This window comes from Balearica regulorum, chromosome 1 (genome assembly GCF_011004875.1).
Source record: "Balearica regulorum gibbericeps isolate bBalReg1 chromosome 1, bBalReg1.pri, whole genome shotgun sequence".
Classification (NCBI taxonomy): Eukaryota; Metazoa; Chordata; class Aves; order Gruiformes; family Gruidae; genus Balearica; species Balearica regulorum.
The window spans coordinates 34,049,193-34,073,360 of record NC_046184.1 but is presented as its reverse complement, the minus strand read 5'-3'; the positions used below and the strand labels follow the sequence as shown (position 1 = coordinate 34,073,360).

Sequence of the window (24,168 nt, the reverse complement as noted above, 5' to 3'; positions counted from 1 at the left end):
AATATAAGGAAGATAGTTTTCTATACTCTCAGAAAAGAAGTTGCATCAGTATTTTATAAGTAGGTCAGTGACAGTTCCTTATGTATTTCTTAAATTCACATGGACTCTCCAGGTTCCGGCATAGGAATACATGGGTAAAACTACTGTGAATTAAATATTCATGTATTTCTTTAAAAATAAATAGACCCAGATAAGCTGCAGTAAGAGAGGTAATGCCTTCCCAGTGCAGGATTGTCATCTACATGCTTTAAGAGCTTTACTCAGTTCAGTTTATTAGCATATAATTAATATGAGTGTAATTAATATGAGATTCCCTTTGCAATGAAATCATTCATGAATTTGGGGCTTGTAACACAGCCCTTAACTTTTCATTTGGCATGAAAATTGTTGTACTAGTCACCATTCGGAAGACTTACTTATTTTTTTAGGATCTAGTAAGAGGTTGGATGGGGGTGTGTGGGTCAATATCACGATATCTATTTAATCCAAAAATCTCATTGAAATTGAAACACTAATGACCAGAAGACCATTTGTAAGTCAGATGTATTACAGAGTGTCAAAGTTGTGTTACACAGTGTGCTCCTGCTAGCGTGACTCAGGCATGGCGGGCTCACTTGCCTGTTGGGCAGGGACGTCACCGCCAGGGCCATTCCCCCTTCCAGGACATTTGGTGACTGAGTCCAGGTCAGCTCCTGAGGAAGCCTTTCCACTTGGACAAACTGTATATGTGGTACTGTTGACATATCCATTGCTGTGGAATTACAGGATGTCACTGCATCCTAGAGGTTTCGTAAAGAGAAGGCTGTTTCACTGTAGGTGTGGTAAGGCCTATGACCAGTTGGTATTCTGAAGGAAGTCACAGGAGAAGTCCCATGGGCAACACAAAAGATGAGCCTTGTCTCCTGTGGATGTTTCTGTGAGCTAGCCTACCTCTAATGTTTGTAGAGATCAGAACTCTCTTAGCTCACAAAAAAAAACCCAAACAAAAAACCAACACCAAAAAGACAACCCACAAAAAAGAAAATACCTCTGAGACTCTGGAGAGCCTTGAAACTTGCTGAGAGCCTTAAAGGTTAATATCTGGAATGGGCTGCTTTAGACAGAGACCTTGCTTATTATAGAAAGCACTAGAATATTGTGCTTTCACCAGTACGTGGTACTTTTATGCTGTACCACTTTCTTAGGTCTGCTACCCTTTGCCCTGTGTGGAGTAGATGATGGTGAGCCTCAGTGTGATGTGTGTGTAGATCTCTTGGCTAAAAGACATGGTTCCCATCAAAGGGAAGAGCATTCCAGCCAACTGAAGGCATAAACCCCATGTTCTTTCAGGTATTTCCATAATACCCAGATTTGAGTAAGGACATGCATAGAAAGACTGCAAAACTGTATGTTTCTAGAGTGACCGAAAGTGATTCTATGGATAGAAATACATATGAGGTTTAGCCAACTATTTGAAAGATCTAATCATCAATATTGTATTCCTTGTACTGGTAGAAATTCTCATTTTGCTGTTCGCTTACTTCTTGGTTAGCTGAATTATGTCACTATTGACATCTCACATAGCAGAAACACAGCTCTGTGCAATGCATACGATGTCTGCCCTGGGCTCCACATGGATAAGAGGGAATAAATAAAACAGGTTGGATGGCGTTTTGAGTGATATTTCATGTAGGTGACATGAAGATGAGTGGCCACTCCCCAGAGATCTATTGAGAGAGAAAAAGATTATCAAAGGGGCGGACTCCACCTGATTTACACGCTTACTCCACTCTGGCAGCCCTAGCTAATGGAAACGGTCAGTGGCTGCTGGCAGATGCAAAGAATTCAAGGCAGATGTTTGCCTCTTTGGGTTTGTTCACTTGTGTGCCTGACTTAACCGGCGGTGGGGCTCATTATGCACCATTATTGCTCTAGACTTTGAATCTATTTCTTCTCAAATTAATTGCTTCTGGTTCAGTTATCTGTAACCAATGTGATTGAAATAGCATGAAAACAATCACTGATGTGTGGCTGTTGTCCATTAACTGCCCCAGGGAAACACATCATCCATTAGACTGCTCTGGCAGCCAGCAGATTTTGAGTTCGGAAGCACAGTTCCACAGGCTGGAGACGAAGCTTTGGTGTAGAAGAGGTGCTTGGCTGGTTAGGATGGGGATGGGAAGTCACTATCTCCTCTGCCTATGCAAGACACAACAACAGGGACATTGTGTGGCCAGTTATGTAGCTGGTACCAGCAGCAGGACTCCTTTTTTTTGGTTTTCAGGCGAGTTGAAATGGGCAGTGTCTGTAGAAGCACCTCTCACAGGGCTGGACTTGCTCCACCACCTGGAGGAGAAGCCTGTAGCTCTTCCGAGGGTGACACCTGTGGTGGGGCATGCTGGAGCTGCGTTCTAACACCCTTGTTGTGGATTTGGGTTGAGGGGTAGATTGCATTTTCCTGCTTTCATCTTTAGACCCTCCTCTCTCCTTTTTTCTTATAGGAAAGAAAGTGTTTGCTCTGTATGTTGCCTACAATCTCAGTTGGTTAAGCTGGCCTGGAAAGGACATTTACCATTGACTCCCATGGTCATCTTTGAAGAAAAAAAAAAAGGAAAAAAAAATCCCTCTTCTAGCCTTCGGAATTATTGGGAAAGATTTGTAAAGGTTACTTGTAAAGATGTTATTATTTGTAAAGATCATAGAGGATGAATTTGGTGGAGGTCAACAAACAATACTGGAATCATCAGTTGACATCAGGGTCTTGCTGACATGCATGTGAAACTAGAAAAAAAATTAAACCCCCAATCCTTTATTCCACAGAATTTGACAAACTGGCAACAAGACATTTCTGCCTTGCACATTGGGAGTCTATGAAAGGGAAGGGAAGAACAAGGCTATTCTTAGCCCCCTTTATAGGCACACAAAGTAAGGCACAGAAATGTCACTTGCTGGGGGGGAGGAAGGTTTGTTAAGGAACCGAGGACAGGACCGCTGTGTAAAATCGACCTTCACGTCATGGCAAACGGGAACCTGCGACTGACAGCCCTGCCCTAGCTCCGCACACTCCCATCTTAGTCAACTACTGGAAACCTCCTGGTTTCTTTTTCACCCCGCAAATTATTTTTATTCGTGCTCAAAGATGAGGCTGAGGTTTCGCCAGAGCCTGGACGGCATTACCTCGGGATGGGAATTCAAGCCGTGACTTCAACACGGGCGGACACCAACAAAGCGCCGAGGCCGCACCGCCGGGAGGCAGAGGAGCGCCCCGGGGGCTCGTTCCAAGCGCCGCCCGGCCGCTGGCAGCCGCTGCCTCCCGCGGGGCAGCCCGGCCCCCCCCGCCGCCCTCGGCCCTCCCCGCCGCCGCCCCCGGCCCTCCCGCGGCGAAGCTCCCGGGCGGCTCCCCTCAAACTTCCCAGCCCGGAGCCCCCCGACGGCGGGTCCCTCTCCCCTCCGCGCCCGGCGATCCCCCCCGCGGACGGGGCGGCGGGGCGGCGCCTCCCCCTGGCCCTGCCCTGCCCGGCCCTGCCCGGCCCGGTGGAGGCGGTGGGCGGCTCCTACAGCCGCGGCATAAACCGGCGGCCCCTCCCGCCGGCCCCGCTGTCCCCACTGGACGGCGGGGAGGAGACCGGCGCTCCCGCGGGAGCCGGGCGGAGGCTGCGGCGGCGGCGGCTCCCTAGCCGAGGGGCTGCGCCTGGTGCCGGCGGGGCGGGGAGCTGCGGGGCACGGGCGCGCCGCCTCCGCCTCCTGGCTGCCGCGGCCTCGCTCGCTCGCACGGCAGCGGCGGCGGCAGGCTCCGGCGGGCTCCCCCCCATTGTCTGCCCGCGGGCGGAGGGCTGCGCTGCCCGCCCGCCCCCCGCCCTCGCCTTTGTGTGCTCCGGCCGGCGGCGGGGCGGCGCGGCGCCCGCGGTGATGCGCGCTGCGGGGCGGCGGGGGGTCCGCTCCTCCCGGTGAGAGGCGGGGAGGGACCCAGCCTCTGCCCCGGAGGTTTTTCACCCGCAGCAGCCGGAGGAGGGGGACTATGGACTAAGCGCATCGGTGTACCATGGAGTCGGGCATCCGCTTGAGCACGCTCTGCCTTCTCCTCTGTCTGGGGCCAGGTAGGCGGATGCCGGACCCGCCGGGCGGGCACCGGGGGCCGGAGGAGCTTCGCGGCGGCGATGCCCTGGTCCCCGGGCGGCCGCAGGTGCGGGGCGCGGCGGCAGAGGGGGGGGTGGTGCTCGGAAAGTTGCAGTGTCGGCGGGTGGGGTAACGGCACTTTCTGGGTCAGTTGCAGGTTTTGGCGTGGACCCCTCGCTGCAGATCGACGTGCTGTCCGAGCTACAGCTGGGAGGCTCCGCGGAGGGCGTGCGCCAGGTGCCGGGGCTGCACAACGGGAGCAAAGCCTTCCTCTTCCCAGGTACCGTGCCCCCAGCCCGCCCGGCCCCGCTCAACTTCGGCCGCCGCGGTCGGGCCCCTGCGCCGCTCACGGGGGGCTCGCCCGCCCCCCACAGCCCGGGGTTTGCCCGCTCCTGAACCACTCGGGGTCCTTACCCATCCCTTCCTGCCCGCTTTTCTTCCACTCTTCCCCCCCCCCCTTTTTTTTTCCTTTGACTGGTAGACGCTTAATTAAAGTACAGCAGGAACGGGGATGGCAGATGGCTTATTTTGTAAGTCGTGGGGTGCAGTGATGAATAATAGCACCACCCACTCTTCTGCTTTACTTGGGAAACGCTAAACATACCCCAATTCCAGCTAAGGAAATGCTCCCTGAAAGTTTCAAGCAAAATGCTGAAATGAAGTGCCCCGGAGGAGTGAGGCAGATGGCTGAATATAAGGTGACCCTTTTTTTTTACCAAGGGAAAGTAGCCCTTGTGAGCTTCTATGTCATAACCCTCGTGAGAAACAAAGAATGAGTTTTAGTCTCTTTTAGTGCTCGTGATTGGGTTTTAGTTCATATTGCAAACAGAAATGAAATGGTAATCTTGTTCCATCTTTCAAAAATACATTTAGGAGGTTTATTAAAAATAATTAAACTTCCTTATACTGTAATTCATAAAAGACTGTAAAATAACTGTCAATGGCTAGTTGAATTTATTGGGATAGGTTACATTGCCTACACTCGCTCATTATCAGTGTATTTTTGAATTATACTTTAATAACGTACTGATGCGTTAAATGAAGCTGGAGTCAAGAACACTTTCAGGAAAAAAAAAACCCCTGTCTTAATTAAAAAAAAAAGCCTAAAAATGACCTTTAGAAGCAAGTCTCTTCTCTGAAAGATGATGAAATGCTCCTTGGAAACATGACTAAACAAGAGCAAGGAATATAGCTCAACATCTGGTGAAGCAAGAGCAAATCTTTGCATCAGCCTGTAGTTTTAAAATAGGGGGACTTGAGTGCTGGCTCCTTGTGTCGTGCCAGGAGTTTCAGCTCCGATCTGAAAGCATTTGTAGCGCAACAGGCAAGAGGCTGCATTACCCGTACAGAAGAGTTATAATTCAAGGGAGATAAGATCTGGAAAGGGAATTTCTTTTTCATGTTTGCATTAATGAGATAATTTATCAGAAGCTAATAGTTGCCAAAGGCTTTTTTTTTTTTTTTTTAAGGTGATCTCTCTAGTGGTGTTCTTCCCTGGTACAGCCAGCGTGTGTCACTATGGACATTGATGTGGAGATGCATGGGTATATGCGTTCAGCAACACTGACACATGCTGGTTTTAAGCATCGTGATGGGCTTGTGGCTGCAGAGCAGAGTCCTCTGTGAAGGGGGCGACTGCTTGGAACCACAACACGTTTGTGTGGCTGTGGGGTTCATGTCCTAAAATAGCTGTAATTTTAAACTTATGGGTCTGAGTTGAGGTCCCATTGTGCTATAATGGGTTGGGGTGAGGGGGAAGTCAAAACTCCCTTTGGCTTCAGTGGTAACAGGATTAGAGGTTTGTAAGAATAAGACATTTTATTGTATATTTTCCCACTGTTGGGACAAAAAAATTCCTGGGATACTAAAGAATTTTTTAAGTTGTTCCTTCTTTCTTTGTAATTGTGAGGGTACATAGTTCCCAAGTGGGTTAGCAATTTAGTTGTAACAAAAGGAGATAGGAGTTTTAAATTTTCACACCAACCTTCTTATTTTGTTGAGGAAAAATTGGAGGAATAACAAGGACGAAAACACTTGAGTCTAAATGGTGGTTGAAGTCACTCTGTATCCCTTGGGAAGTCTTCAGCTCCCTGCAGGACTGGAGATATTTTTCCTGCTACTGCGTAAGATGACTGCTGATTTTTCTTATAGTAAATGGGGTCCTTACTGAGCAGACAGATTTTCATTTTTGAACTTGCATTTAGAAATAGAGACACTTCCTTCCTTGATCAGACCACTGGGTCCACTTAGTCATTTTTGTTCTGCTGTTAGAGCTCACACTATATGAACATTGCTGCAATGTATGTCTCTTAATGTATGTATTTGTGGTATGTGAATCTCAAATATATGTACGTGCTGACTTTAAATTTTGTTTTGCCTATGTGTTTTTTCCTTATTCCAGCTAAAGCCTTAGTCCTAGACACAGATGATTTTGTGAAGAGGCCACAAATTACTTTAAATGATCTGCGAACTTACTCTGGAAGCTTTAACTTGTGATCCTTTGCCTTTTGGTTTCTTCTACACGTTTATGACATTTTAGTATGTTGCCTTTTTTGATAGACCGCATTCTCAACTGGTGTAAAGCCTTACTTTACATATGCATAAAACATACAGAAAGCCTAAATGCTCTTCTGTATTTTAGAAAGAAATTATGAAAGAGGCAGGTTGAACTGCCAACAGGTAACAGACAATTAAAGATATATGATGGGAAAATTGTACATACAGCTAAAGCAGAATAGTCTCTTTCCTTCTCTTTCTAGGTGAAAAGTCAGTTTTGACTGCTTAATTAGATGTAGTATCAATTTTCAATACAAGGGTTTTAGCATCTAATTGGCTGTTCTGACAAATTCTTTGCATAATTGATTTTCAAAGGTACTTACATTTCTAGGCCATATAACACAGTAAGCAGTTACTCTCTGAAGGTAGTTTTAGTCTGCTATAATCTATTCAACAGCATTTACATTGCTCCTAATACAGTTCCTGATTTAAAAATAATTATAACCATTTGAAACTTACAGTAATTTGGACTTTCTTTTTGTGTTCCAATCTGCTCTGTCACTGTACAAATCTCATAGAAAGTATCATACTTGGGAAACAGAACTCTTCCCACTGATTTCAGCAGGATTAGATGCTTTGGTCTTGAATTCTAAAGCCTTTTAGGTGCCCGATGCTCCTTGGTTGTAGTGGATGGTAGCACCTGAATGCTACTGTAATCTGGCTCTAGTTAGCTGCAGGGACTTATCTTTCTGGAAATGTGATTTGCAAAGTAATTGTAAAATGTTCCAGTGTAGCTTGTGGGAAGATACAATTATGAACAGAAAACAGGAGGAAGTCTTCTAAAATGTTAGTGTTGCTGTATGTGAACATCTGCCAGCGCTTCCTAGCCAACAGCAGATATTATTATGTCAAAATATGTTGAGAGGAAAATTATTCCTCTTCTGGTCAGAGTGGCAGAACAGAAGTCAGAATATCTACACCACAAAGTTCTCTCTGTTGGTGACCGTTTATGTAAGTCAGTGAAATTTTCAATACCTTAGTTTTCCCTTTGCAAAACAGAGATGACACTAAAGGTAAAGCCCAAATCAGGTGAGTATATTGAAGTGTAATTAATGTAGTTGAAGAAGGCTTTTGGAGGAATACCAGTTGTCATTCTTATAATTCTTTCTTTGTAAATATACTGTGTTAGTACAATTTGAGGAGATTGGTGAAGATGAAAGTCAATGTAGCCATTTCCCCATACAAATATAAAAATCATATTGCTGCAAGAGCACTTGTTGCATATGTAACTGCGGGGAAATTTGAGAAGGCAGACAAAACTCCAGCAACAGAGGCTGGAGGGTGCTGAGGGTTTTGGATGGGTCAGACATATCTGACTGAAGTCTATGCTCAGGAGACTTAACGTTAACCACATGCAAGGTCCCCGTGGAGCCAGGTATTTCAACTTGCAATAGGAGATGGTGTTCTGAGGTGTGAGGATCTAAATAAGGGCTGCAAGAGTAACTTGGTCTCCTCTGGCACTCCTCTAGGCGGTAACTTTTTGTCACCCTCCCTCCTCCCTTTAGACTCTGTATTATATAACTTTTATAGATATAGTATTTTTATAGTCTTTCTGGATCTTACTTGCTGTTGAAAGCAAATACTACGTATCAGACTATCTTTGTCCAAAGAGTGTATGTGGAGACACCTTCCAACTGCCTCCAGCAGCAGTGGAGAGTGGTGGAAGGTACACTGTAAATCAAGTGATGAGAGGCACTAAAAATGAAAGCCAAGTGATATGTAAGGAAGATATATGCCCATCAAAAGGTGTATATACTCCTCAGAGAGGAGGCTAAAGGGTGGACAGCAACGTGCAGTCAGATGGTTGCCAGTACAGGAACATGCCTTTAAGGAAAAAATAAAAAGGATATGACAGTCATGAAAATGTGGGAGCTTCTGTATGTGAATGCAGAACTTGGAACTCATTCAGAGGATAAGCTTTTTCTCTGCCAGTTAGGGTATGTAGCTCTTAATACGGTTATAAATAATATTTAGATATTTCTGATGAGGTGGGCCAGTTCTAGAGGCAAGATATGGTATATTCTGATGGGGAACAAAATGTGCTATAAAACAGCAAAGAAATGATATAATCTGTCAGTGGGATGCGTGAAAGAACTCAGCACTACTGTTCTTTGAATTGGGGCTTGCTGGCACAAACTACTGACAGGAAAAAAACCCCCTCCAAAATAGGCCTCTTGGTGTAAATGATTTGCTGCCTATTGCTGCATGACTGGATCATTAGCATTATTTTAAAATGCTAGCAAGACAATATTACTATATATATAATATCTATCTTGTATCCCTTTGGAAAGATCATTGATTTTTGGCCCATGACGTCATCTCTGGACATTACTAAAGGAGCTAAAAAAAAAACCCTTTAAGACCAGATACGAGTAAACTTTCCCTTATAGAAAGACTATTTACATTGCCTATGCACTTCACACACACTTTTTTCCTTGCCACCTGTCATTGAAACTATGGACAGATGCTTCCTCCAGGTTCCAGCTGAGCGTGCTGAAAATATTACTGTTCCCAGCTGCTTGTCACCGCCCGGGAGCTAGAGGTTACTGTCCCCACAACTTTTCCAAAGCAAGAGATCAAATCATCGTTCCCATGTCTGCTGATGGCGGAGTCGGCCAGCTTCAGGAGTGAACCTGGCTGACGGCAGTGACATGGATTAGAGAGTCCCGTAAAATCTCCTTTCTCCAGCTGTACTCATCTCCCAGAGGAGCAGTAACAGACAGCTGGGGGAGAGGATGCTAATGTTGCCAACTGGCATGGCTGACTGCAGAGTGAATACCTATCTGCAGCTTTTTTTTTGTCTTGGAAGCAAGCTGGTTTCTCTCAGAATCACTGAGTCCTCCAAATGTTGGACCTCCAGCATAGAGATCATCTGTAGATAATAAAAATTCCCAGAATTTTTCAGAGAGACAAAGAAAATCCCTTGTCCCCTAGTTTTCAGAAAGACTGAAATAATTGAGTTTAATTTCAGTAAGTACTAGAGTGTTTTTCAATGTTAGAAACATCTAGTGTAAGCAATTACTCTATGATAATGTGGTAGCCAGAGAGATCCAGATCTTGGTGTATCTAGAACAACAGCCTATGCTTGCCCACCATTGTCCCCATCCCCTTCCACGTCTGGCATGTCCCAAAGTCACCTCTCCACCTGTGCAAACAGTAACCACTGTGGTATGGCACTACCAGGGTTGTGATTGATGCTGCTGGGGAGTCGGGCTGGATGTTGAAGGTGAGCCCTAAAGAGCTGGGCTGCTTCTGCTAGGGCCTGCAGAGCAGGGACTGCTGCCACGAGGCATCCCCTTGCTCCCTAAGAAATGAATATTCAGCATCCTTCTGTTAGCAATAGTAACAAAAGGAGGTGTTTGGGAAGCATCTGCTGCTTGAAGAGCCTGCCCAAAAAAGGAGGAGGTAGTATGTGAGAATCCTGCATCCAGTTCCCATCCCAAACCATGCTGACTTACCACGCATGGAGAACTAGGATGGGTTTACCCACTGCATAACCATACACTGCTGAATAATCATGGGTATACCTAGTACTGGAGACAAGCAAGCTGTGTTGCTTGCTGACTACTGCCATGCTGGCTTATCTGTAAAATAGAAAGGGAGAAAGTTATGGGAAGAAAAAACCTTAAATACTGCAGGCTGGTGATTGATGCTTGTAATGGTACAGCAGAGGGTAGGGCTGAGAAATGGAAAGTGAATGGGGACCTAATATACGGCAGATACCAAGGAAACGCAGGTTTCCAGAGAAGAAAAACTTGTAATCCCTGTATGTGGTCATTAGTGCATAGTTGATATGAAACAATGTTAAGGAATGACAGAAAACTTGGCCTGTGGCATTTGGGGATTGCAACTGTCTTAGTGCTGAAAGTTTCAAATAAATAATGTTGCTGAGGGCGTGTATTAGGCATATAAAGCATCACAAAGCTGTAAGTGTAGAGCAATAAAGTTGGTTTAAGTACGGCTCTAAAAATTATGTCATTGTTCATCGCAAGAAAAGGTATTTTGCATAAAATTTTCTTTTTTGTCTTGTTTTTGTTTTTTGTTTTTCAACAATGGCTTTTTTAGGAGACGGAAAGGAAATAAGCAGAAATTAAATATTCCCTCCATAGCCTTTAGGTTTTAATTTTTTTGTACTCACATCTCTTGCCATATGTCTTGATATGGTCACCTTCCAGTCTGTTAAATTCTTAAGAGCATGGATTCTGGAAGAAGCTACAGCGTGAGGAGAGAAATGATACCTGCTTGTTGGTGGAGGCACCATACCTTACCTGCCTAGATCCCCTTGGGAGATGGTGCCAAGCAGCTCGACTTCCACGGCTTTGCCTGGGCTTGGTGGGACAGCTGATGTCTCCAGCCTTTGGAGTGAATTAGTACCTGCTTCTATTAGTCAGTGAGGGTGTGACTCCATTTAGAGAAATGTCATATTTTATTGTGTTCTCATGGGCCTGACCCAGTGCTTTTCACAGCCAGATGCATCTAATATCTGCAATAAATTGAAGTCCCTGGGGGTCTGTTTTCTATTGGGGCAATGCTTTTTTTTTTTTTTTTTTTTTTTTAATGACTGTTTGGTTGTTCAGGGTAATTCAAATAACCATAGAATCATAGAATGGTTTGGGTTGGAAGGGACCTCAGAGACCATCTAGTTCCAACCCCCCCTGCTGCAGGCAGGGACACCCTCCACTAGACCAGGTCCAACCTGGCCTTGAACGCTTCCAGGGATGGGGCATCCACAACCTCTCTGGGCAACCTGTTCCAGTACCTCACCATGTTCTGTTTCTACATTCAGCATTACCCAAAACAGTTCATACTGATTAATAATGGGCAGAATTGCATTTGCTTGTTCCTACCTCTACAATGAGGCCTCTTCTAAAATATTGCAAGTACAAAACCCTTGTTGAGGCTACTATTATGTCAGGGCTCAACCCAGCATATTTGTTGGAAAGCTGAAGATGAGTATAGTGTGCAGCTCTGGGGCACGTATGGAAGCAAATACCTGAAGACAGTGTCAGTGTGGTGATGCGAAGCAGAGCCCTGGTTGGTGCCGTGAGAAGGAGCAGGATGGTTGGAGGAATGGAGGCCAAGGAGGCCTCTCTCCATGCTGACGTCCCCATCAGGAGCAGCGAAGTGCAGATGGCTGCTCACCAGGCAGCCTCTCCTGGCAGCGTAGCAGGGGATAGTGGTCTCGGCTGAAGTTAAAGATGAGATGTTGACAGCTGGACAGCATCTGTCCTGTGTGCCAGAGGGAACCCAGCACCTGCAGCATGTGTGCCCTCAGAGCAGGGACAGTGACTCTTCTGGGTAGCTGTCAAGCACATCTTTCCATATTGCTGGGGGAGGATTGCATTAGCAAGGGGTAGTGACGTGGGAAAACGAGGTCTTGCTACCCTTATGTAATTGCTTTTGCTGTGACATAGTTCTGTAGTCACGAAGCATGGCTGAGACTAGTTAGGTTAATGGCGTTTTTTATAGTTTCTCCCCCTACTGCAGCACGGTTCATTCTCCAGTGAGGTTTCACAGAGGACAGCAGCATTTCCTGTACATCCCTTCATCTAGATCAGTCATAATGTCTTTTACCCTACTGTTTTCTTATAAGATGTGGGACATCATAGGTTGCTGACTCTACCCCCATTGCTTATGTTCTTCTAGTCTGTATCCTCCAGGGCATATAGGTGCCGGCTTGGAAAAATAACTTCAAGAATGGTTAACTTCACTGCTTCTACTGAGTCTTAAGGGAGGTACAGAACTGAGCTCGTAAGTTATTTAAAACCAGTGGATAAGAGCTGGAGATTATATATAGCTGTCACGGGAAACTGTACTTCCATGTAGTGACTCTTCAGGTCCCTATATTTTGTCCTGTTTGGTCGCGTGCCAAGGTGCAGATCCACAGAGCAGCTGTATTCTCCTACCTGCACTCCTAAGGTACAGCTGAATAAGGGGTGAAAAATGATTTTTCACTGAATTTTTTCTGACAGTCTGTTTTGGCTAAATTCCTCTGTATTTTGTCTCAATGTTTAAGAAGTGCTATTTTTTCCATCTTGGTGTTGTCCAAAAGATTTCTTCTCAGGAAAATCTGAGAAGAAATATGCTAAGAAAGGGTACTTTAGTTTTTCTTTTTTTTTGCCTGGTCATGCTTTCCATGGTAAATAACCATTATGAATGTTCAGTCAGATATTTCAGGTAGCTGTTAATGAACTTTAAAAACTTAAATCAAACTTGTACCAAATATGTTATTTAAGTTATGGTCCCATTTGGGGAATAAATTTTTTTTTTCTTCTTTTATTCCCCTTTTCTTTAAACCATGTTTGGGTGGGAAAAATGCTGTAGCTCTTTTCAACATGGAAGAATTTTACAGCAAAATTTTCTCATTATTTGTTATGTTAAGCAATATTTTGTTTGCTTTTCTTTTTTTATGTGCATACTTTTTTTGGGGTGTATGACCCTAATGACTTCAGAGAGAAATGCAAGCTTAGAAAACTAACTTTTGTGTTGAGGCATCTTGGGAGACGCTACTCACAACTGTGTGCTGTTGCAAGGTGCTAAAGCAATGAGCACAGTCTAAAGGGATGCGTAGTCTAAAAGAGACTTCTGAAGACAGGGTTCAAAAGGGTTTAAGCAGATTAACATATTTGCAGCAGCAACAACATTGCTACGATAGACTGTAATGTTTCCAAAGGAGCTATTACAATCAATCTTGCTAGTGATCCATAACTGAGAACTCTTTTAGTGGAATTTGAGTGGCAATTTTCCCCTCTGAAAACATAGAGGGAGTATAATAAGAAAAAGACCTCCAGTTATAGAATTGTACTCTCTGTTAGACAGAGCAATGTTTATACAGTTTCCCCAGCATAAATGCTTATTTAAGTATAATTAGACAGTGGTAACATCCATACTGTTTATGCTATCAAGAGAAGAAGACATGTGCCAGCCTTGACTCCATGGCTGAAAGTCTACCCGTCTCTAAATACAGCTGTGTAATGATCTGGAAGGGTTCCAAAGGAGCTTTTGTGGTTTTGAGGTCAATAACCTGTGTTTTAATAACTCCCTAAGCATGCATTTGTGTATTGGGCCATGGCTGTTCCAACGGCACTCTTAAGATTTCCTGTAACATTGGCTAATATCCCTTGAACTTGAAACAGTCCCCACAGTTGCTCAGCACCCATTCAAGGAGTAGGGTAGATTTGAGGAAAAACTTGTGTACCCTGAACTTGAATTGTTTTTTACACTGAGATTGCATCTGGGTTATTGCATTCACTCTGGGTTTCTCCATTTCAGAAAAATATCAATGAATTGCAGGGAGTGAAGAGAACAGCAGCAAACCTGATTATACAGTAAAAAGGACCGGCTTACTAAGAAAGCTTTTGAAAGAACTTGAGTATGTACGGCTTGTCTAAGCAGTGACAGAAGTGTTGTGTGATAAGTGTCTAGTATTAGAAGATTCTTAGAGGTTTAAAATGAAGGAAATATTTAGTATTCAAAGAGCTAGAGGTAGGAGTAATGTAATGATATTATAAATGGAGAGGATTTGAGATAAAAGGAGACTTTCACGGTGAACTAGTTTAGATTGTGAAATAGCTACTGAAAGGAAGTGGTGGAAATCTCCAGACTTTTGATTTTGTAGAAGATGGCATGAAATAAAAAATCCAGGAAATATTAGCTATGCTGTAGTCATTGTGTGACATTCAGGCAGTGTGCTAAGGATGGGGTGGATGACCGTGTAAGTCTTTTCTGTACTCTCGAAATCTGGGGTGTTGGTAGAATTATTCTAGTATAGGGAGAAATTTTCAAAGACACAAAGGGATATCAAACACCTAATACTCATTAAAATCAAACTGGTGCCTTTACATTCTCCCTAAAACTGTTCTTTTGTGCACTTAAGTATATTTTAATGGTACTCACCTACAAGAGCAAGGAAATCAGGGTTTTGAACATTTCTAATTTTAACTCATCCAAGCTTATAAATTGGGCATGTGTTTAAAACCTGTAGCTGATTCACCAGGGCTAGCAGGCACATTCATAGAAGCATTGACTCCATTAATACCTGATTTAAAAGAAATTTTCTTGCAGGAGAATCTGAACTCTGGTCCTCCTCAGCTTCCTTGGGACCTCTGGTAACTAGCTTGAGTCGCCCATGTACTTTCTGTGTGTCTGCCTGGCTTATAGCTGAGCTGTGCGTATGGTATTCCTTGGTATCCCTTCTCTTTGATGTTCCCTATTAAAAATATTTCTAACCTTTTCTTTTCCTGGCATCAAAACAGATGTCAGGTGAGTAGAGATTTTTTCTGAGAATGCCAGTAAGACTGGTGGCTTGGGTGTCCCTCCTCTCCCCTCAGGCGTGGTCCCTCTGCCGCTTCCCTCTCGTTTCTCCTCTACCTGAAATCTCTTTACGGTTCAGTCTCTTGCCTTCTCCTCCCATCTGCTGCTGTTTGCTCAGCCCGCTGCCAGAGAGCAGTGGCTAGCAACAAAGTAGTTGGATGTGTCTGGCATGCTTCAGATGATAGAATTTTTTCCAGTGCTGGCCTCCCTCCCCCTGCCTTGCTGTGCTGTTTTTGCTGTTGGGATGAAGGTTTGGGTTTTCTGGAGCTTTCTGAGTTGGTGACTGTTAATTGTTCTCTTGTGTCAGAAGTTAATCTTCCATGCAGACCACATCATTGTGGTCATCTGGGAAATTAGGGTTAATTCTTAAGCTCACCATTGTGTTGTATGAAAATAAATCAGCCTTAACACTTAAAGTTTGGTGAGCTGAAGGCAATTAGCCCAAATGTGGGTAAAACCCAATTATACCCCAGAAAGCCAGAGGTGAAGGAAAACTAAGATGAGAGATCCAAACCATTTGAAAGTCGGAGAAACAGATTCTTAATGGGGAAAAAAGCTAAACCCTCCAAGGCATCCACAAATGATTGGGTTTGGGCTAGATGACCTCCAGAGGTCCCTTCCAGCCTAAATGATTCTGTGAAACACATGCTGCAGGTGTTAGGTCCTCAGGAGCACCATACTGGTCACAGGGAAAGGAGGGTTTGAGAGAAAATGACGGAGCGGAGACCATGAGTAGGTCTTACTGATGCTTGCACAGTGAGAACCAAGTGAGGGAGAGGTGTGGTGTGTTGCTCAGAGGATGTAGGAGTTTCCACACCCAGCATGATCCTAATGCGGAGGTGCCCTGGTGAGCGCTGGTCTTCTACAGTCTATCATCATATGACCCAGTTCACCACTGGAATATGATATATTTCAGAAGTCTGAATTGTGACATATCCTTGGGAGGCGGGTAGTCCAAGTACTCTAGCTTGATCTACACTTAGAATAATCTGCCTGCGCTGTTTATTATTGCCATTAAGTTTGTACTTTATTTTTTCTTTTTTAATTGATTAGGCTTTGTTTACCTTAGGTAGCTTGCTTTTTCATTTGGAAAAGGCTGACAACACTGCTTCCTCCTCCTGTCCTCCCCCTCGGCGTGACTTTTTAAATCCTGACCGTGCAATACGACTAGGGACTGGAAATAAATTCAATCTTTTAGCAGTTCTCATGTGTGTCATGCCCTTATTACAGTACCAGTAGGGCTGGAAGGCGATGCATTTTTTTTCTTCTGCTCTTCAATCTGTGTCCCAGTGTTAACAGCATTGCTTGGTGTAATATTTTTGTTTGTTGTTAGGTCAGTTTGACACAAAGTGCTCGTATGACAGTATGCAGCCAAGCATAACTAGGTGCATATGCCACAGATGGCAGCAGCAAGGAAAACAAGACAGGCTTGATTTTCTCCACAGGTTTCAAGGTGTTCTCAAAGCAGCTTCTAGAAAACTGCTTTGTGGCTAAAGGGGTGTGAGCTGTGCATGTATATCTACACATATATATTTATAAAGCTATAGTAGGTGCGACCTTTTAAATGTAGCTGGAACCTGTCTTGAAGAAGCAGACAGAAATCCCACTCTGTGCTACCTCTGTGTCGCTGTTCAAACATAATAGGTTTTATAGTGGTGTTGGTCCTGAAAAACCTAAACATCATCATAAGTAGCAGCGCTTGATACTACCTATGATGGAGTGAATATAAAGAGTTTTCAGAATTTAAAGAGGAATTGAGAATAGTGTTGGAATATAGACTAGGGAAAACTAGTAATCAAAAAAGCTATTGCATCATATAATTGATAATCCGGAACCTATAAATCACCAGAAAGCATTACAATAATAAATACCTGGGGCATACCATACAGTACACATTTTAATTTGTTAGAAGTGGAATTTCTGTAACAAGAATAGAAGTATCATTTTATCTTTGTCACCTTGTTATCATGTAGTAAGTCCCCACTGAGTAACACCCTCTCTCCTGGTGATAGTAGCTAGCATGATGACATAGTTACAGTGAAAAGGATAGTATTTCTTGTGGGCAAGGAGCAGTGGTTTTCTGTATCATGTGTGCCTTTAAAAATTCCTGATAGAACTTTTGTGTAGTGCTTCCCCCTGCGTTGATGTGCACATTTCTTGTATTCCTTTCAAAAATGTTCAGGAGTGCACATTCACATTTTCTTTGGCAGTTTGGTGGGAGTTTTTTTAGTAGCAATCTAGCGTGGTAGGATCTGTATTGTTTGTTAAGCAAATCAGCTGCTTCAGCCTCCTGTGCTAAGAACAGACTTCTAATCTGGAGCCCTACACATTTAAAGTTCAGATTTTCCTACAATTAGGTTTCTTATCCTTTCATTTGCAAAATGTTTGAAAAATTGTCAGAAATACGCTGTTGTAGATGCAGTCTGCTCTTTTGGAAGAGCACACCTGATTTATTGCGGTGCAGCCAGGCTGCTTTACCTTACAGTACATGGCTTCCACTTGTAATCCTGGTGTAAATCCCTTCTTTGCCAGAGGGACCACAGCCAAAGGGAGGATGAGAGACGTCTGAGTGTCTTAGCATTGTGCTCTGGCAAATTAAGCCTGAGATTGAGAGACCTGTGATACTTAGTCCTGATGCTCAAATGGATGTTTATAGTGGTGTGAAACTGCCACTTGATCTCTCTGCATCTATTTCCCCGTGTTGTTTGGATCTACTAACGGAGCACAGGTGCTAGGTATGGCTGTTTGTATTGTGCTGCTGACACAGTGAGATACGCCACCATTGAAGGGACATTTCCCTGATCTGTAATTCAGGTGGGGAATCATGCCAAGCAGCTGCACCGTGCATTTAACAGCTTCACTGAAGCAATTGGATTCTCTTGGGTAGTGGCTGGAAGCAAAGATCCACCTTCCCCACTCCACACAGCGTGGTCTAGTTAAGTACGTGTGTGCCAGAAAGAATGGCTTCATAGCCCCAATCTCAAGATCATTTCAGGGGTTTGGCCATGTTTTGAAAGAACTTGATTGTATGTTAGTGGCTAGCACCCGAACAATTGTTTTGTAGACTCACAGGGACGTGAAGAAGGTTGTTTCTACAGGAGAAGTTAGTAGTCAGGCTGTGGGAAGGTAAGCTTTGCATTACAGAAAGATTCAGCTTGATGTGACTTTCCTTGGTTTCTCAAAGCAGCCAGTACATAAGCTCAGAGGCTTAACCCAGCCACCAGTATAATCACTTTCAAGCTTGCATTGTATCATCTTTTGCAGAACGCTTCTAGTCAGATTTCAGTGGTATTATTGTCAATTTACAGTGAATGCATAATATAGTAGAGCCGTAGTTTGCCCCAGACAGTCTTGGATTTGCAAGCTCTTTCCTAAAGAGTCATCCAAGTCAGTGCCAGGAGCTGGCAGAAATGTTTGTGGACTTGCTGCCACTCAATTATCCCATTTGATCACATCAGGTAGAAGGTTTTCCCCCTATTAAATATATTCTATTTTAATTTCATTTGCATAGTTGACAATTTTAAATATTCCTTTGGCTTTAAAAAAAAAAAAAAAAGTTAAAAAAGCAAACAACCTTAACAAACCAAGCAAAAATTCCCTGGGGACTTTGACCATGGAGAAGAAAGCATTACAAACAAAGTGCTTTGAATGAAATCATGATTACTTATGCAAATGCACAAACTACTTCCGATTACGCAAGCAAGTTAGGTCCTTGATAATGGTTTGGTTATTTCAGATCAGAAAAATTGCAGCTGTACTCAAGCATATGTGTCCAGGCTCTCAATACCTTCCCCCCCCACTTGTCCCACAGTGGATTTGTGTTCTCAGCTATGCCAAAATGACTTTAAACACACAAGTATGTAGCTTGTAGGTGAGCCAGAGTTTTGGCCAGAAGTGATATGATTAACATTTTTTGAGGATATAAGTATGAGCAGTCAATATAATTGTGGGAAAAAATGTATGCGTTCAGGACAGGTCCTTTTTGTAGTCTCCTGTGTTAGTTCGTAGTGCCTCCTGGGACTTTGCATACGGTTTGAGCTGGAAGAAAGCCCTTGCTGGATGCCACACCAAAGCTGTAGCTGACATTCAGAATAGAGAAAGCTACAAAGCAAAGGCAATTGGAACTTCCCCAAATGCTGCAAGAACAAACTGTGACATTTCCCCCTTGTTTTTATTTGATTTAATGATTTGGCTTCAAGTCAGTTTTTGTTTCGATTGTTTAGTTTCAGCCGAAGTGCATGTTGTCCTCCTCCTTTCCTCCTTCCCATCCACTGCAGTTCTTTCTGCGTACATCCTCGCTGAGGCATTTCTGTAATGGAAATAAGAAGCGAGGCACACAGAATTGGTGATCACTGTGGTGGTGTCTAAACTATAAGGGCAGTTTGTGTGATACCCCCTTTAAACGTTTTGTGGGGTATCCCAAGGTCCTGGTCATTCAGCTTGGGAGCTTTATTAGAATCTTTACTCACGGCATTTGTGGGTCTTTGTTCTGGTGAGACCAGGTTGTACCCAATTTTTAAGGAGCGCTTGGGTGTGTAAAAGTCTAGATGCACCCAGTTGGATTCTGATGTACAATTGGATTGTAGTCCCAGTGTTCACCCAGACTTGGGAAGTGGGCAGTGCTCCTGGGCCCTGCAGGTCATGCACACCCTTTGGGAATGGCCCCAGTGGGAGTCTTACAGGGTCAGTGTTTACCCCGTATCTTGTAGTCTTTCACACTTGAGGTGTAGCTGCAACACCTTCTCCCAAAACTCCTGCAGAGTTCCTTCCTACAGCCTTGAGGAAATCAAATCAGGTTCACGTGGGTTTGAAAAACTGTAGCTGATCCTGTTTTGCTATTCTCTCTGAAGCAATTGGGAATCTATGAGAATATGATGAACAAATGTATAGGAAAAGTAGCTCAAAATGTTTTATCCATCAGTATCTTATGCATCAGTTCAAATAGAGTCAGATGTATTAAAAAAAAAAAAGGCAAACCAATCAACCTTCCCACTGAAGTATCTAAAGCATAACACATCTAGCAGGGTTTTGGTCTAATGAAGGTTGTTTTACTTCTTTCTGTCTTCAGTTTTCATTACAGGAATGCAAGTCCTGAATTTGAATGCACCATGCTCCACTTAAAAACCTACTGTACCCTTTCAACCTTGTAAAGATTCTGGTTTTGGATTGGCTTTGCATGCTGCCCCATTTGCTGGGAGCAGCTTAGCCCACGTTGGTTATTTAAATAAAAGAACAATATGAAGTAAACAGTCTCAGATACTGTTGCCCCTTGTAGGCTGCATGAAATCCCTAGTTAAGAAAAAGATTAGCCAAAAATTTTAATATAGGGAAGTGACACGATTGAATATATGCTTGTGACACTGATCTCAGCTAGTGTGAGAAAATGAAACAAAACTAAGCTAGCCTTATTATATTTTTCAGGCTCTTTGCACCCTGCAGTGCTCCTTTTTCTCACAAACCACTAGAATTTAATTTGAGTAGTTCAGACAACCTACGGTCAGATGCAGAATTGATTTATAGATGCTGCTATTAAAAGCTGATTATGTGCACACGAAACAAACTGTAGAGCTCAATTAATTAGAATGCCTCCTTCAAAGACTCTTCTGCAGGAGTTTGTTTTATAATTTAGTTCGTACTGTACGTTTAGCTTTAGATGCACTTCAGAAAGTCAAGAGCACACCCTTTGCTAAGGCAAGTTATCCATTCCATTTAATAACTGTTTATTTTTATTGTGGACTGGAAAACATCTGTAATGAATGGCTTGTCCTAAATCATATTTGCATGTAGTCTTTTCACTGTGCAATTTAGTACGCTGCTGGTGCTGTGTATGGAAATTTTCCTGCTTACCTCTGGTAACTTCTTCATGGCTACTTCCAACACTTTTTTTTTTTTTTTTTTTTTTTTTTTCAAGGCAGAGCTTGGCTAGTAATAGCTGGAGCAGTTGCCTGATACAGTTCCTCGTATGTTTGCATGAATTCAGTTGTCACCATAGGCATGAGGAGAAGGAATTAAAGGCTGGTGGCAGAACAAAGGGTGAAACCACCTCTTTCTGCAGCACAAGTTTAGACTGGTGGAAGTGCCTTTGGACCTGTGGAGTGAGTACTGTTAAAAGTTAGACTTACTATCTTGGTTATAGTGTAGTAACTGTCATCTCATGAGCATGACTGAAATATCAATGTCTACACTTGACACCTCCAGGAGACACTTGTGTGGCTTTGGTGTTTGCTGCAAAGCTCTGACTGCAGATTGTCTCTGAGAGGGAAAATGAGTCTCAGTTGTGATGGTTGTTGCAAGCTGCAGAGGCAGCCACTAAGTTTGCCCTCTGAAGGGTTGAGTTCCTGCAGGTCTTATGGTCAGTGGTTTTCTTCACTGGGTTGTCAGCTTGCTTTGCAATGTTAGATCTTAAAAGACTTGGTTTTCTGCATCTGTGGCCAGCTGATCACCTCATAACTAGATGTTGCAGCTGAAGGTTGACCACCACCTACTGTGTGTCTGTGTCTTTGTAAATCATTATCATTGCCAGCTATGGTATGAGTTAATTCTCCCTTCTGCCAGCCTCCTTCCCCCAGTCTGCTGTGTTGTTTTCAGTACTTTTACTAACTTGCGTGTCTCAAACCAGCTGCATGTGTTAGCACATGAGCGTTATTATTCCTTGTAAAGGCATTTCCGTGCTATAACCTTTAACTTGAACAAGGAGTGCAACATGCCTTGAGTTTGGATTTTTGTTCCTTTCATTGTCACTTTGCACTTCATTCTTCTATAAATTAAAGATGGAGTGTTGACACTATGGGTTTGTGAGTTGTTATGGTGTGGTCATACCAAACACGTGCAATGTTCTAGGAAAGTAAACCCAATATGTAGGTATTATGGCTAGAGACAAATTTCTCATTCAAACTAATAGTTCTCTCCTTATTTTTGCACTCTAATAACAAAAGATTTATGCCTTTGGTTTTGTGTATTAGAAATGTTCACAGTATGAAGTTTTTATATAACTGTTGAGAAACCACAAATTATTATCTGAGATATACCAGTTTGATTTTCCAAGCTATTATGGAAGAAGTCCAGTTCCAGTAAAGTATTTTCCTCAGGTCTTAAAATGATTACTAGAAGCCAAATGTCAAGAACAAGCCTGAATCAGTATTTATTGAGCACAGCTGGTGATCTATCAAGCACCTACCTCTAGTGCTCAAAGGCAGTTGGAATGAGGGATTTGCACTGTTGTGTTAGTGTAAAAAGAATGGATCTAATGGATCAAGGACCTTCAAGTGGTCTTTAAGAAATCCAGCTGGTGCCTGCCCTGAGCAAAGGGTGCTTCATCAGAGTAGTAATAATTCAAAAGGCTGTGTAGCTCTTCGATACAGCAAATATGAACTGACCTATTTGCAATACCAAAAGCGAGTGGCCGTGTGTTTTGGCAATTTAATACTCTAGCAGTTAATGTGGCAATAATATATAGGCTTTCAGCATGATCTAATCGGGTGTTGATACTTTCATCTGTATACAAGAAGGTAGTGTAAGGTCGTGATGAATGATTATAGGGTACCCAGATATGGCTTTATAGATAAAAGGATGGAAAACTCTCGTTCAACCTAGTGATCGGGTAATGATTCACAGGGGTGACATGAATAGACATTAAAAAAGATTCCTCTCTTGCAGACATAGAGCCAGCTCTGTGTTTCCCCCTCCTCTTTCAGTGCAGCAATGAGGACTGGGAGGGCTCTGAAGAGCTCCAGTGATGGCGAGGGTTTGTTTCATTGCTAAAGCGCAGGCCATCTGTAGCACGGTGTTTGCATCCCAATAGCTTCAATTAGAATAAAAGTGCATGGAGGAGGAGGAGGAAGTAATTATTTATGTGGATTGGAACTGGCCTTGTATAATGGTAGGGGTGTTATGCATATACTTTCTTTCATCAGTTGCTAATGAGAATATCATAGGAATTTGGTGGAAATTAATATTTCTTTCTAATTGAAAAGTTGTGGATTTTATTTTTGTTAGGTAAGCATATTCTCCACGGACTGTTTTCCATCTCCAGCACAGAGCATTTATGGTTTCCACTGGTAGGGTGTGATAGTAGTTAAAAATAGGAATGATGTAGAGGGATAAACCAGAGGGTAACCGGGACAGAGAGGCACTCTAGTATCTTCCAGGGTTCGGAGCTGCACAGGGATAATCTGGAATCTTTGGAAAAAGGTAGTTGTTCTGCATTTCTCATCTTCCTTCTTACTACCATTTCATTGTCTTGAGGGAAACCTGGAAGAAATCCATTGGAGACAATGGGAACGAACAAGAACACCTAGGGAATTTTCTGCAGTTCTGCTGTTTCCCACAATTCTGACCTGACTTCCTCTTTTTTGTCTTGCTTGACTTTTTTTCCATCCAATCTTCTTCCTATCTCTGTCTTTGCATCAAATTCACATTTGATATGTATACCTCCTGTCTTTTCCTACTGCCATATTAAACCATAAATATTGTGTGTCCAACTCCAATGTACGTCTGTGGAAATTGATAGTATCTATTCAGTGCCTCAATGCCTCTATAGATTCCTGTGTGCTCACTCTCTAAGTCAGAGTGAGACTGAAGTGTCCAGACACAGAAGCTGTTGGATGAAGGACCTACGCAGTTTCTTCACTAGCATGTTCGCATGGATGTGTGCTTTATCAGCCCTGTATAAATTGCAGGGAGGTGAGCAATTATGATGTGGCAATCATCTTCATAGCCCTTTTTCTCCACCCTCCCCTTTTCTCCTAGCAACTCTTGCAATGTTTCAGGTGAGGAGGAATCTGCCTGAATTAACGTGGCTGAAAAAGCATAGGGTGTTCATGGTATATACTCTATAGGCTTGGTTTCTATAATCTCATCATCTACTGAAGTAAAAGAGAAATATCTCTACCCAGAAAGTTTAAAAGAAGTATAAAAGGTTGTTGGGGGACAAGAGTGTTGTTACAAAGTAGTAACAATTATTAATACGTAAGCAAGATGACTTCCCACATTCCAGTGGTCTCAACTTGCTCTGGGTTTTGTTTTCTCACTTTTATTTAAAGTTGCACTGCTCATCCTGACTGAGGCTTCTGAGGCTGCAAGCCCTTCAGGCAGGGGAGCTCTGCCCCTCAGGGCAGACACTCTTGACTACGTGCACAAGCATGCAAACATAGTTTGATTATGCTTCGTCAGATCTTCTGTCATTAGGCAAAATGACATTGGTCT

General features: G+C 43.3%; 1 protein-coding gene across 2 annotated transcripts in view; it reads left to right on the top strand.

Annotated features, from left to right (window-relative positions):
- The first annotated feature begins 3,539 nt into the window (after positions 1-3,539).
- The window catches only part of NELL2 (neural EGFL like 2), a 155,855-nt gene continuing 135,226 nt past the window's right edge, over positions 3,540-24,168 (top strand). The window contains exons 1-3 of one of the 2 annotated variants that reach the window (XM_075745148.1): positions 3,540-3,632; positions 3,693-4,076; positions 4,247-4,375. In XM_075745148.1, coding sequence (XP_075601263.1) covers positions 4,022-4,076; positions 4,247-4,375 — 184 coding nt within the window. In that variant the 5' untranslated portion in view covers positions 3,540-3,632; positions 3,693-4,021. Of the gene's footprint in view, positions 4,077-4,246; positions 4,376-24,168 lie in introns of both variants that reach the window. The other variant, XM_075745139.1, reaches the window with a different exon arrangement.